Source organism: Halichondria panicea, chromosome 7, assembly GCF_963675165.1.
Source record: "Halichondria panicea chromosome 7, odHalPani1.1, whole genome shotgun sequence".
Lineage (NCBI taxonomy): Eukaryota > Metazoa > Porifera > Demospongiae > Suberitida > Halichondriidae > Halichondria > Halichondria panicea.
The window spans coordinates 534,975-548,424 of record NC_087383.1 but is presented as its reverse complement, the minus strand read 5'-3'; the positions used below and the strand labels follow the sequence as shown (position 1 = coordinate 548,424).

At 43.3% G+C, this 13,450-nt stretch overlaps 2 protein-coding genes across 3 annotated transcripts; one reads left to right on the top strand and one right to left on the bottom strand.

Annotated features, from left to right (window-relative positions):
* Nucleotides 1-12: 12 nt before the first annotated feature.
* LOC135338070 (uncharacterized) lies at nucleotides 13-4,428 on the top strand. Of its 2 annotated transcripts, none has more exons than XM_064534085.1 (14): nucleotides 13-209; nucleotides 505-566; nucleotides 629-744; nucleotides 897-1,757; nucleotides 2,050-2,223; nucleotides 2,326-2,393; nucleotides 2,445-2,527; nucleotides 2,579-2,642; nucleotides 2,771-2,920; nucleotides 3,079-3,239; nucleotides 3,309-3,357; nucleotides 3,461-3,598; nucleotides 3,886-3,993; nucleotides 4,157-4,428. In XM_064534085.1, exons 1-14 carry the CDS (start codon nucleotides 114-116, stop codon nucleotides 4,220-4,222), a joined length of 2,196 nt encoding a protein of 731 aa, XP_064390155.1. In that variant the 5' UTR covers nucleotides 13-113; the 3' UTR covers nucleotides 4,223-4,428. The 2 variants fall into 2 exon arrangements, with proteins under 2 accessions (XP_064390155.1, XP_064390154.1); XM_064534084.1 differs by having other exon boundaries at nucleotides 2,771-2,923.
* Nucleotides 4,398-13,425, bottom strand: LOC135338066 (AP-3 complex subunit beta-2-like). Its single transcript, XM_064534078.1, has 23 exons — nucleotides 13,271-13,425; nucleotides 12,950-13,025; nucleotides 12,818-12,892; nucleotides 12,140-12,396; nucleotides 12,017-12,083; nucleotides 11,581-11,763; nucleotides 11,017-11,223; nucleotides 10,678-10,830; nucleotides 9,132-9,203; nucleotides 9,000-9,062; nucleotides 8,803-8,935; nucleotides 8,529-8,638; nucleotides 8,360-8,470; nucleotides 8,104-8,274; nucleotides 7,755-7,833; nucleotides 7,353-7,643; nucleotides 7,006-7,154; nucleotides 6,628-6,820; nucleotides 6,453-6,574; nucleotides 6,092-6,289; nucleotides 5,662-5,780; nucleotides 5,103-5,200; nucleotides 4,398-4,826 (listed from the first exon to the last, which is right to left on the bottom strand). Exons 1-23 carry the CDS (start codon nucleotides 13,423-13,425, stop codon nucleotides 4,555-4,557), a joined length of 3,354 nt encoding a protein of 1,117 aa, XP_064390148.1. The 3' UTR covers nucleotides 4,398-4,554.
* Between the last annotated feature and the right edge of the window lie 25 nt (nucleotides 13,426-13,450).

Genomic DNA, 13,450 nt, shown 5'->3' with positions numbered 1-13,450 from the left:
ATCCGTACCATAAAAAGTTGAGTGGGCGTGTACACACAACTACAATTAAGCAGTGCAGTGTGTGTGTGTCTAGTCTGTACGTTCTGTAGCCTAGAGGGCAGATATAAAGTACTATGCAGGAGATGGAGAAGGTACACTGTGAAGGATCCGTGGTGTGGTATCAGCTGGCAAGCCCCAGAGTCTACAAAGGGATCTGGTGGCCTTGCAAAGTGAGTATTGTATGTGATACTCAAAGCTAGCTCATCTGTAGCTACTACATGTATAGTCAGGGTGTCATACAGGATTTTGAAGTAGAGGGGGGAAATAAGAGAACATTTTGCTAAAAAAATGGTCAACTGTTATTTCAATACCCTGTTATAGTATGTAAAATTGCCAGCTATGGACACTCAGTCATACAATTAGTACCTGAATGCAAAAAAGGGGGGATATCCCCCCCCCGGCCCCCCTGTATGACACCCTGGTACATATATATGTACACATGTACTAAATAATGCCCATTATTAGGTGGTGTCTGCTAAAGATGGTGATGACGCTATAACGCTTAAATCTTTCTTCGACCATTGTATGTAAGTGGAACATTTACAATTGTGGCCCATAATATAATTACGTCATCATTATTTCGTTGCAGATACGAGATTGATATTGACTCATTGAGGCATGGTCAAAAACTGGTGCAGCCATTTTGTTGCTCTGAGAAATTGCTCAAAGAATTTGTCTCTCTAGGAAAGCAACGGTTTAAAAAAAGTATGAATACTACTTGAGTCGTGCTTCATTTCATCCACTAATTACTGTTGGCAAGCTTTTAAGTTTCTGTGTACTAAAGACAACCGATTTTTTCCCATATTTAATATCATGTGACCGACTCGGCAAGTATATATAATTTGTTTCTCTTGTAGGAACGAGTACATTGAAGGAGTTTTTGGGAGCAGTGACGCAAGCCCTCGACGATTACAATAGCAACAACGATGATTCTACATTCACACTGGACCTGGACTGCTCTGATCTCAGCAGCTCGCTTAACTCCACCCCCTCTAATCTAGCCACACCCCCACACCTCGTTCTAAGCAGCAGTGTTTTCACTACTGGTGCTACCACTAGTCTGAGAAAAACACGAAGCTCGACCAATAAAAGGCCTCGACCAAATTATTGCAACGAGCACGTTGAAGATCCATTGAAACCAGTCAACCTCGAGACTAGAAGGAGCGCTATAAAACGACAAAAACAGAGTAAAAGTGAATACAATAGTGACGGTGTGGGAGCCAGACTAAGGTTCAATGATGCAGAGGAAACAGAGAATGATAGTGACGGTGTGGGAGCCAGACTACTACGGTACGATCATAGTGAAACTTCGGAGGAAAATTCAAACAGTGATAACAATGATAGTTTTTATCAGCCTGATAATCTGACCTCTCAAGACATTAGCTTATCAAGCAAACCATCAATCATATCCATATCATCAGACAGTCAGAACGGATCACCAGACAACCAGAACAGATCACCAGACACTGACAGGTCATTAACGCCATCTCCCAGGGAGCATGTGATTATTTCACCGCAAAAAATCACTAAAAAGTTATCAGTGGAAATCGCTCGTCTGTCTGCCACACCCGTACGGGTACAAACTGTGACTGTGGGGGACACTACTAGCTGTGTATCCACCGGTTATATAGAGACCACACCCCCTACCCCTCCCACTAGTGACAAAACTAACAACCACCCTCAAGCAAGTTCATCACACGAGACTAACACTGATGAAGGTTAGTACATGACGTGATTGTAACGTTGATAATAATACCAGAGTGTCATACAGGGGGGGGGGGGGGGGAAGGGGGATATCTCCCCCTTTTTTTGCATTCAGGTACTAGTTGTATGACTGAGTGTCCTTAGCTGGGTATTGAAATAACAGTTGACCTTTTTTTTTAGCAAAAATGTTCTGGTTACTTTTCTTATTTCCCCCCTCTACTTCAAAATCCTGTATGACACCCTGAATACTATCCACTACCTCAGTAGTACGTCAGCTATAATACGATCTTTACCCCCCTTCCCCAGTACCCTCCCTATCTGTGGACAGCTTCATGCAGCCTGGATACGACACTATGCTAGAGCAGATAAGAGACTTCAGTTCAGATGACGAGGATGACGACAATGACCCAGTCTCCAGTGACCCAGACAGTGATGATGATCTCCCTATTGTGGACTTCTCAGTACAAGAAAATGTCAGAAGTGCGTACATAACTTTAATTTTAGCGTAGTGTGTATTCTAGCTATGACTACCTCTTTCTTGTTTCTCTATCTGAAATATGTAATTTATTTATCTTTCTGCAGTCCATGAGATTCGTCCGAATGCTGTGATCTGGACGAAGTATAAACACTACCCATTCTGGCCTGTGCTGGTGAGTGGAACGTGTATGAATTAATGGGAATCAAACGGAAGCATTTCACAGGTAGTGAGTGTTAAGAAGAGTAAGAAAATAGCGCAGTCTTCGTTACAGGTCAAGTTTCTTGGCTACGAAGTAAAAGAACCAAAGTTTGTCAGGCAATATGTTTAACAACGTGATGTAATTATTATTCCAAACAGAGTCAAGATTAAGAATCACAAGAATATAGCTCTGTACGCTACCAAGAGAGCTACACAGTTCAAGGTACGGATTTATATAGAAAGCTCTTTTAATAGAGTTCTGTGGGTACAATTTCAACAATTTATTTAACGCTAGAGTTTTTGTATTTTGAGAGAACTAGAGTTTGCACTTTAACCTGTGCCTCGTAACAGGAGGAGGGTGGGCGGGGCAAGAACTCCAAGAGGTTCTTTCAGGCGGTGGAAGATGCGGAGACGCTGATTAGACTCAGAGCTGATAAGGAGATACGAGGAAACCCAGAGGAACAACTGCAACAGATCATCACCTATCGACCACGTCGCCAGGTGGTACATATCCCCATAGCAACTGTGTTCGATATGCAGCACAATTCTAATTATACAACATTTCGTCCATATCATATCGTACATATACATAGGTCTCACAATTATTTACTGAGGTGCTGTATAATAATTATGGTAGCCACTTATCGATGTCTGTATAGGAGTCTCGAAGTGTGTCTCCAGTGGTTGAAGCAAGCCACACCCCCTTTATGGCGGACGAGGTCAATACTGACGCACCCCTCAACATTGATAGTGCCATGCCGGACTCTTCCGATGAAGAGTTTGACATTCCCTCCTCTGAGGGGGAGGAGGATAATCAAGAGTGAGCACGCACATACGCCCACACATACGCCCACACCACACACTCACAATTATCATGTTTTTCCTACAGGTTTGAGTATAATCATACGAAAGTGATGGAAATTGTTAACAAGATCGAGGTACACATGTCATGTCAGTATTGTTACAGTGTCCATTCAACATAAAAATCATAAGGCATATATCTCTAGTACAGTTATTATTATTGTGTGTTTTTGCATGCAGTGTGAGCTGGTGGCGATTGCTCAGGGTAGGGCGGAGTCTCGCAGACACTCAGTGTTTGTGAGTGGCTCGGAGAAGGAACGGAACGGCCTCAAGAAAGAGGGACACTATGGACCTCTCATGAAATGGAAGAGTGGAAAGGTATAATTTATTATAGTATACTAGTAGACGCTCGTAGGAGTAGCTCTGTACTGTGGGCTCTAAGGTACAGTATACTTAGTCACTGTTTCTACATATTAATTTGTTGGCATTCTCCCTGTTATCGAAATACACTGCAACCCAGCATGACTGTCCACTGCTAGCTCCTTTGTGGATTATATCTGTTGAACTTCTGTGCTACAATAATACTAGGCTACTAGTAGGGTCTTTCTGTTGCTGTTACTAACGGTTACGCTTATCCCTATCCCTCCCCTCTCCCTGCACTGTAGAGGTTTGACTTCAGCCAGCACCTTCTCAAGATGGTGGGCAAACCAGAGCACCAACCAGTTCAGTGCAAACTCTCCCAGGATTACCTACTAGGAGTTCTCCTCCCTGAGGTATGCGGTTGCCTTGACTACATACTCTAGTGTGTGGGTGTTGCGGTAACAAATTAACTAACTCTCCAGTTTTAGCAATTTTTTGAAATTGTAATTTTGTAGTTTTTAGTTCGTGACCACTTATGTCTGTAGCAGTGTTATTGTGACTACCCGTCCCTTGCAGACAATGACGAGGATGATAATGAGAATGGAGGGTGTGTCTTATCAAGAAGCTGAGCAACAACTTTGAACTTATGATCACCCCTCCTTGAGCTTTGAATGGGACTATGATTTTTGTATCATTTTTATGTGTTAATCACACAATTGTACATACACAGTCTTTATATAATTATAGCTCTTATAATTATTATATTATTGTGGCATCAACCACATGCACTTCAAATATTACCCGTATATATCTCAGATCATCATTAAAAATGACTTTATTTGCAATAATTTTGTCTTTGAGCAAGTAGATTCACAAAATATCAAACAGCAATACAGCCAAACTATCATTCCTAATATTAACACACAAACGGTTCCTCGTAGTAGCCTTGGATATATTATATTATTAATTATTTCCTAACTATTATCTACAGCTGCTTTGATTGTCTTTAACAGCATACTGTTGATAACCATCTTCTCGGAGCTGACGGTGACCTTTGAACCCAGTTGCACGGTAACCAGGACAGGTAGTCCAGTGGCAAAAGTAACGGAGGCAAACTTGAGCATCTGTGGATCGACACACGGCACTTGTGAAACGTTTGCTGCCTCCATGACGGCCGTACGAGCAGCTGTAGCATCACTAGGAGATGTCAGCTTGCCTGAGGTTTCGTGCATTCCCTTCAGTGTGCCTGTGTGTGCGTGTGTATGGGGTGACAAAAGTGTATCTATGTGGTCAATTCAACAGTTATAGGGGTACAAGTACACATAACGAACACGAACAATCCATTGTCTACAAAGAGGCAATTGAACACACACACACACACACACACACACACACACCCACACCACACACACACACACACCCACACATAAAAACACACACACACACACACACAGAGGCTGACTACAGTAAAAGTAGATGTAGCCACCATTAACTAGTCTAGAATGGTGGAGAAGCCACTCACTCTGTAGCGAGGTGAAATTGTCCTCAGTCATCCTCACAGGTCTCACCAGCTCCCCCACTAGAGGCTCAATCTTCACTGGAAACTTCTTCAGACCAACACTGCAACGGAACACATTACAATCACGTACACTATATAAAGACATGTAGGTGCACGCTAAACATGCCAGCTGTACAGTAACAATTCAGATGACAATCTTATCTACATCTGCAAGCCAGTACATGTGTACCGTAGCACAACCAAACAGCTACTAAATGCAACTTTTAGTATTGAAATAAGACATTCGCAACACAAGTTATGGACAATCAAAGTTAGCTCCGAAAATAGGCCTCATTTAGAAAAAACACCCACTAATAGCCCACGCTTTTTCCAGAAAATGGACAATTTGGGGCCGAAATAAATCACTGATCTAAGCACACCATATTGTAGCACTACCAAACAGCTACTAAAAAAAAGTTGTTTTTTTTAAATCGAACGTTCGCAACACAAGTTATGGACAATAAAAGGTAGCTCTGAAAACAGAGATTCAGAAAACCACGCTTTTCCTACACAATTTGCTCACCAGATATCAAACTTGGCTGGTTGTAGAGTATCATTGAAGTCCACTCCGAGTGTCATCTCAGAGCTAGCACTGGGAGTCAGCTGACCAATCTCACCACCCGTTTTGATTGCCATACCAACCTGAGAGGAACAAGCGGGGACGATAACGGAGACCATTAACATACACATACAATATTTCTGTATCTCAGTAACGCATAGTACAAAGAGCAGGGACGATGAATGATGATGTAATAGGTAGAACAGGTTCTATCTGGATCAACTAATTTCAAAACAAACATTCTGTACAATGTAGCTCTAGAGCTACATGTACATCACTTAATTAGATAATTAAGTGATCTCATACACGAAATGTAGAAATATCACAGAAATGCATCAAATGCACCACATTAATCCCCAGCTGTATAGTAACCCCTCTCTCCCTCACTACCTACCATTAGTCTAGTGTCTCCAATGCTAATGGCCGCCAGTGGTGTCTCCAAGGTGTTCTGGAAGGTCAACTTGACGGCTAGCATCTTGGCCGATGAGAGGTGGGCCTTACGACTGAAGCAGTAGGTCACTTGTAGCCCCTGGCCAGTGATACGGTTCAATAGCTCGTGGGATCTATCTGGCACCACCTGCGGAGTCAGGAGCTGCACGGGTTAAATGATAGGGATTAAATTTTAATCAAACCTTAATCAGATAAATAATACATAATTCTGTAGCACTATCGCAAGGCGGACAATGGGGGATGTTGGAAATAAACAGGGAGAGGACGGAAAAAAAATTAAGAAAAAAATTGTTTTATGCACACACCTCCAACTTTGTGTTGTTGTTTACTGCCTCCAGCGAGAGTCCCTCTAGTCCGGTGGCCAATGGTGTGAGCATATTACCACTGCCGAGAGAAGTGGGTGGAGCTTCAGATGTTGTAGCACCCCCTAAAACAAACCAAAATAAAAACAATAACAACAAAACAATACCAAAAACTTACAATCGTCCAGATCCAACAAGTCACTCGTTGCAGGGGATTTTCCCTTCTTTTTGGCACTTGTAGGAGGTGTGGTCTTCTTCTTGGTTGGCTTTGCTCTATGTACAGGAGGTGTGTCCTCTTCCGAGGAGGTCACGTCTGTTGTGCCCTCATCATCACTGCCACTCTCATCTTCTGAAGTCTCCTCAGATGAACTCTGTGAACGGAGGGGCCAAATGACAACTATCAATGAATCATGAATGTCCAAGCAGTTAAGGCTCGGAAATCTTCAAATTGCAGCTATAATTATAAGTCCTCATGCAGCAATAAAATACAGAACTAAAAAACTGTTACTGAAAAATCTTCTCTATGTACAATAGGTACACACATCACCATCCCTACCGTAACGAGCTCTCTCTTGGTGGTGGTGGGTGTGACTCCGAACCTCTTCTGTAGTCCCTCTAGTGCATCCTCATCTTCTGTGGTGCTCCCCTCGTCATCAGACACCTCCCCCTCACTCTCGCTGGCAGCATCACTTCCTGTCCCACTTCCTGTAAACACAAAGAGATAACAAAACAGTGAATACAGCGAGAAAACCGCACACCTTTGTAGAGCACATGTGCACCAAGGTAAAGTACATACAGCTATAGTTACCTGGAACAGTACTAGTCTAGTGCAGTACAACCATATGTACACATCATTACATGTAGCCTATGATTAGGAGGCAGCTGGACAGTACTGGAATATACCTTCTTGGCTGTCAGAGTCAGAGTCCTCTGTGCCCGAGAGCTCACTGCCAGATATGGAAGAGTAGAACTCACTGCCATCGTCGCTACCAGACCCCTCCTCGTCACTGTCACTGTAGAATTCTTTCTTCTTCTTCTTGCCTGAGTCGGGACGCTTGGCCCAGAAGGAGTCATCCTCAACGTCTCTCACGCTTGGGTCTGGTGCCTCTGAGGGGAACGGGAGGAGAGGGATGTACCCACTTGCATCAGCATTGATGGCGTGGGACAGTGAGCCAAGCTGCCAGTGACTGCGTCCTAGGGAAGGGGGGGGGGGGGGGGACAAATTGGTACAATAGTTATACCCAAACGCAGTACAATACACAAATTACCAAAATAATTGGTAAAAAGGCACAACTACTTGCTCACCTTTGTAAGCTGACTCTAGCACTGGTGCTGGCTTGGTGGCCAACAAGATCTTCTTGGCATATTTAGACAGTGCTGTGCCCTGCACAAAAAAACGTAACAGTAACAGTAACAGCTGTCTATACAGTGATGTGTGCAATCATGCATACTGAATGTACACAGGGGAAACATCTGTACAGCTGTATAGCGGGTCATTTTCGTATTAACTATCCAATTACATATTTCGTATTCGAAACATTCGTACAGCTGGTAGAATAATTTCGCAGTTTTAATTTTCGGATGATGCTCTACAATACGAAAAATTCCACCATGGATACAAAAATAACTCGCTATACGTTATATATATACATACCTCAACTGGTAGGACGAGTTGCCGTAGGAACCGTGCCCTGTCTCTAATGTCATAGTTTTGATCGTACTTGGCCAGATTGAGCACATACTGACAGAGTGGTTTGGATTGCCGGGCATTAGCTATGCACAGCTTGGCAGCTAGGTTGATTGTTTGCAGCTTCACAATATCAGGCTGGAGGGAAGGGGGTGTGGCATTAGAGCATATAACACGTACTGCCCAGTAATTATGGAGCCACAAAAAAGATTGATGAACTCACTTCATCAGTGAAGCTCTTTGCTGCCTTCCTGAGGACGTCAGGTGATATCTTGGGCACTATGGAGCAGTACTCTCCCACCAGCCACAAGATGCTAGCCTTTGCCATGGGAACCTGAGAGGGGGTGGGGGGCACTGATGGAAGCTGCAGTGAGGCTCAATAAGATACGTACGCCAACTTTGTCTGTGAGCTTTGCTACTTGAATGATAAGATCTTTGTTCTCCTTCGGTTTCAGTTGTAGTAGCTTCTTGATCACCACGACACTCTCACCCACCACTATCTCTGTGGGGGGTCAGTGTGGGGGGTTAATGAGTGCATAATAATAGCTGTGGGGGGTTAATGAGCACAATAATAGCTGTGGGGGGCATGGGTGGGGGGAGGTTACAATAATAGCTACACGTAGCACTATCCAAGGCAAGAGTCGGTAGTTAATGATCCGTACGCACCATCTTTATGAGATAGTAGACTCATTAGTCCGTGTAGACATGTCTCGGTCACGTCGGCAATGCTACAAGCTAATCGACCAATCGCATGAATGGCTGCTGCTGCAAACACTTTGTCCGAGCTGGATATGTATGTCTACAGAACGGGGGAGGGTACAGTACATACATCGTCATGGTGACTAAGAGGGGGTGGGACGTACCCTGAACTCTCTTAGGATGGTGTGAATACTTGTCTCTCCAGCAATATTGGCAATGATCTCCAGCTGTGTGTGTGGTGTGGGTGTGTGGAGTGTGTGTGTGTGTGTGTGTGTGTGTGGAGTGTGTGGACCTACCTTCAGCAGCTTGACACTCCGTGGATCTCCAGAATGGACAAGAAAACTCTTCAGATACGGCTCAAACATGTTCTGTGAAGGAGGAGTAAATGTGCATTAATCGATGATTTGTGAATCTTTCAGCTGTCATAATTTGAGTTCTGTGGATCGAAAATCGAAAATTTTAGGTTTTTCTGAAAGCTTAGAAAGATACCTTTCAAATGGTACCATCAAAGTTGATATTCGAGAGATAAAAGTATTTTCTAATTTAGCCGTACCATGGTCCGAGGCCGGAAAATGGAAAATTAGGCCGCGACAAAATTTTGGATTGAAACACATCATTTGAAACGAATTTTTCTAAGCTTTCAGAAAATCCTAAAGTTTTTGACATTGGATCAACTGTACTCAAGTTATGGCTGTTGAAAGACACCCCCCCCCCCCTCCGTTTAATCAATGATTTTAGGAATCTTTCAGCTGTCATAACTTGAGTTCTGTGGATCGAAAATCGAAAATTTTAGGTTTTTCTGAAAGCTTAGAAAGATACCTTTCAAATGGTACCATCAAAGTTGATATTCGAGAGATAAAAGTATTTTCTAATTTAGCCGTACCATGGATTATAGCCCATGGTCCGAGGCCGGAAAATGACAAATTAGGCCGCGACGAAATTTTGGATTGAAACACATCATTTGAAACGAATTTTTCTAAGCTTTCAGAAAATCCTAAAGTTTTTGACATTGGATCAACTGTACTCAAGTTATGGCTGTTGAAAGACCCCTCCGTTTAATCAATGATTTTGTGAATCTTTCAGCTGTCATAACTTGAGTTCTGTGGATCGAAAATCGAAAATTTTAGGTTTTTCTGAAAGCTTAGAAAGATACCTTTCAAATGGTACCATCAAAGTTGATATTCGAGAGATAAAAGTATTTTCTAATTTAGCCGTACCATGGATTATAGCCCATGGTCCGAGGCCGGAAAATGGAAAATTAGGCCGCGACAAAATTTTGGATTGAAACACATCATTTGAAACGAATTTTTCTAAGCTTTCAGAAAATCCTAAAGTTTTTGACATTGGATCAACTGTACTCAAGTTATGGCTGTTGAAAGACACCCCCCCCCCTCCGTTTAATCAATGATTTTAGGAATCTTTCAGCTGTCATAACTTGAGTTCTGTGGATCGAAAATCGAAAATTTTAGGTTTTTCTGAAAGCTTAGAAAGATACCTTTCAAATGGTACCATCAAAGTTGATATTCGAGAGATAAAAGTATTTTCTAATTTAGCCGTACCATGGATTATAGCCCATGGTCCGAGGCCGGAAAATGACAAATTAGGCCGCGACGAAATTTTGGATTGAAACACATCATTTGAAACGAATTTTTCTAAGCTTTCAGAAAATCCTAAAGTTTTTGACATTGGATCAACTGTACTCAAGTTATGGCTGTTGAAAGACACCCCCCCCCCCTCCGTTTAATTACTATTAATACTAGTAAGGAAGGACAACATCAATTATTATCATGCACATTTTAAGGTCTAGTACAAATATCCCCTTAGTTGGCTAGCCACACTCACGGATCTGTCAGCTGACATGGTGGCGATGTTGCCGAGGACGATGACCTGGATCTCCGTGTGATGCTTGAGTAGACGTATCAGAGGCTTGACGACGATCCCTATCTCGTTGCTAGGGGCAACGTGATGGTACAACTGACCAACTGCCATCACAACCTACACACACACACACACACACAGTCAAGTATGTGTCTATAGATATACACAAGCTCTGTGATTAGTCAAAATCCATAAATTTTGCAAATGCTATAAGTATAGCTTTGTACTTTTTCCCGAAATTCAATTTAGTAGCTATACACACACGCACACATAGAGGGGAACCCCCTCCCACACCACACGCACCGCTGAGTTCCTGCTCTGTAGGAGTGGCTTGGCATTCTTGAGCAAGAGGCGGTGATCCGAGTCCATCACGTATGGCTTCTTCTTGGGTTTCTTTTTCTTCTTTGTCCCCTCCTCATCATCGTCATCATCGTCCTCATCCCCGGAGTCCTCCTCACTTGACTCACTGATCTTGTCCTCGTCACTGTAGAAGGCAGCCTCCTGGAGATTCTGAAGTGTGTGTGGAGTGTGGGGGTGGAGGGTGTGTGGAGTGTGTGTGTGTGTGAAGTGTGAGGATAGTAAAAGAGGCTAGAACAGTGTCAGTTTTAGAGCTATAACTAAGCTACTAGTTAAGCATGCTCTGTGGAAGGTAGAAGCCATTTTCACATTGAAATTTGTGGTTCTAAAATCTTCCAAGTGTGAGCCACATACATGTACATATACACTGTAGCACTACCATGTAGTTATACAAAATGCATATTAATTTTTTTCTAACAAAAATCTACTAAATTAGCTCTGAAAACATTTCAGACACCCTTTATAATTATATACATGTACATGCATGTACAGACAACAGTTAGCACACACCTCCTTGTTAGGATCGATGAACTGAGAGCGAGCATATCGTGTGAGCATGTTCAGTATCATCACTTGTCCCCACTCATCCACGTCCACCAACAGGTTGCATAGTTTGCGATAGTTCTTGTGCACGAGGTCTATCCTATCAGGGCACACCGTCAGGAAGGCCATCACTGTACTACCAGCCACCAACTGCAGGCAACACAGACAAGAGGAAGTTAGACGCAGTGAGCAGTAATTACTATTTACAAACCACAGGTGCTAACAAACACAGTGGGCCCCAGACAACAAGAAATAAAGTATGTAGTTCCCCAGCCACACATTTCCTGCTAGTGTACTACACTGTCCTCCATTACATCAGAGGTACTGACTGCTTTTACAGTGGGTCAGACAATAGGGAATACAAAGCAACACACTTCCTGCTAGTTTACTGTCCTTCTCTTACCGTGGTTTGGTCTTTGAGCAGCTTCTCAATTACTTCCACCAACTGATCCTTGAGCTCCGGGTCTAGGCTACAGAGAAGGGGGAGTGGTCAACACACGTAATCAGACACACCCACTAACCGTACCTGAATAGTTTGGGGATGGCGTGTGCAGCAGTCTTCCTCACATAAGGCGACATGTCATTCACTGACTCCTTGATGGAGAGCATCATGATGGGAGCAATCATCGGCACTCGAATACTCGACAGTACCCTCAGGGCAGAAGCACGGATGAGTTGGTTAGGATCCTTCAAAGCTTTCTGGAAGGTGGAGATGGAAAGGAGAGCCAGGTCTTGTTGCTCCTCTGCATAGCGTACTAAGTACACATACACAAGCTTCTTGATCTGAAGAGGGAGGGAGGGAGGGGGAGTGGTTAAGCACACGATGGTAGGTCATGAAGATTCATGTACACACAAACCGTTACATTGTACTTGAATTTCATCATCAAATTCATTATTTGACCATAACAGAAACTGCTATTGTATGAATATACTACGACCTGTACCTCACATGACACACACTAGTATATGTACAATGCTTTATTAGGAGAGAGTACAGCCACCAACCACCACAACACTGACAGATGTTGGAGAATAATGCCATACATTCAATGTGCATGTTCTTAAAGTACATGATACATTGACTGAACCTCCAACACATGCACTAACCATTAACAGTAGATCCCAGTACTAATACAAACATTATCAATCACCCCCCCCCCCCCCCCCCCCCCGGTTTAGAGTGATCATGATCTTATGTTCTTACCTCAGAGTTTTTAGAGACGACGTTTTTTACAACAGCCGGGAACATATCGGAGCAATCCTTCCCCTTAGCAATCATCTGACATTAAAGAGGTAGCAGTTAATAACTACATAGTGAGAGTGAGTGAGGGCTTACCCCGACTATTAGTCTCATGGCCTCAAGCTTGGACTGGTCTTTACTGCTGTCCAATAGTGTCTTGAGGTCCTCGTGTCTAGAGGTGTGGTTGGGGGTGTGGTCATATGGCATGAGTGTGGAACAGGACAATACATACGCAGCACAGATGACATGCATAGTGTAGGAAATAGCACGAGTAGTACGTCATACGTAATGAGAACAATCACCTACAGACTTAGCATTTCTAGTACGTTGTATATGTGTGTGTGTGTGTGTGTGTACAGGATAGGGATTATTGACTGGCTATAGCTACTCCTCCAGATGTCTCCTTGAAAGGCTCACTTCTTATAATCTCCAAACAGAGGTGTGCCAGTGACTCCACCTGATGAACCTCCTCCATTACCGCCACCAACTATCCCGTCCATCTGAGTGTCTTTACCAAACCCTGCACGGGTGTCCTCCGCAGAGGGGGCATTGTAACTTCCTCCTGCGGCCATTGCAGACTGTATAAAAACCAAGAGA

Bases quoted from the DNA above. Each gene is read 5' to 3' on its own strand.
- LOC135338070 (XM_064534084.1), top strand. From the start codon at position 114: ATGCAGGAGATGGAGAAGGTACACTGTGAAGGATCCGTGGTGTGGTAT. The intron at 210-504 runs GTGAGTATTGTA...GCCCATTATTAG, and splicing joins GGATCTGGTGGCCTTGCAAA to GTGGTGTCTGCTAAAGATGG. The intron at 2,224-2,325 runs GTGCGTACATAA...ATCTTTCTGCAG, and splicing joins AGTACAAGAAAATGTCAGAA to TCCATGAGATTCGTCCGAAT.
- LOC135338066 (XM_064534078.1), bottom strand. From the start codon at position 13,425: ATGGCCGCAGGAGGAAGTTACAATGCCCCCTCTGCGGAGGACACCCGT. The intron at 12,397-12,817 runs GTAAGAACATAA...CTCCCTCTTCAG, and splicing joins TCGTCTCTAAAAACTCTGAG to ATCAAGAAGCTTGTGTATGT. The intron at 10,831-11,016 runs GTGCGTGTGGTG...GTGTGTGTGTAG, and splicing joins TACAGAGCAGGAACTCAGCG to GTTGTGATGGCAGTTGGTCA.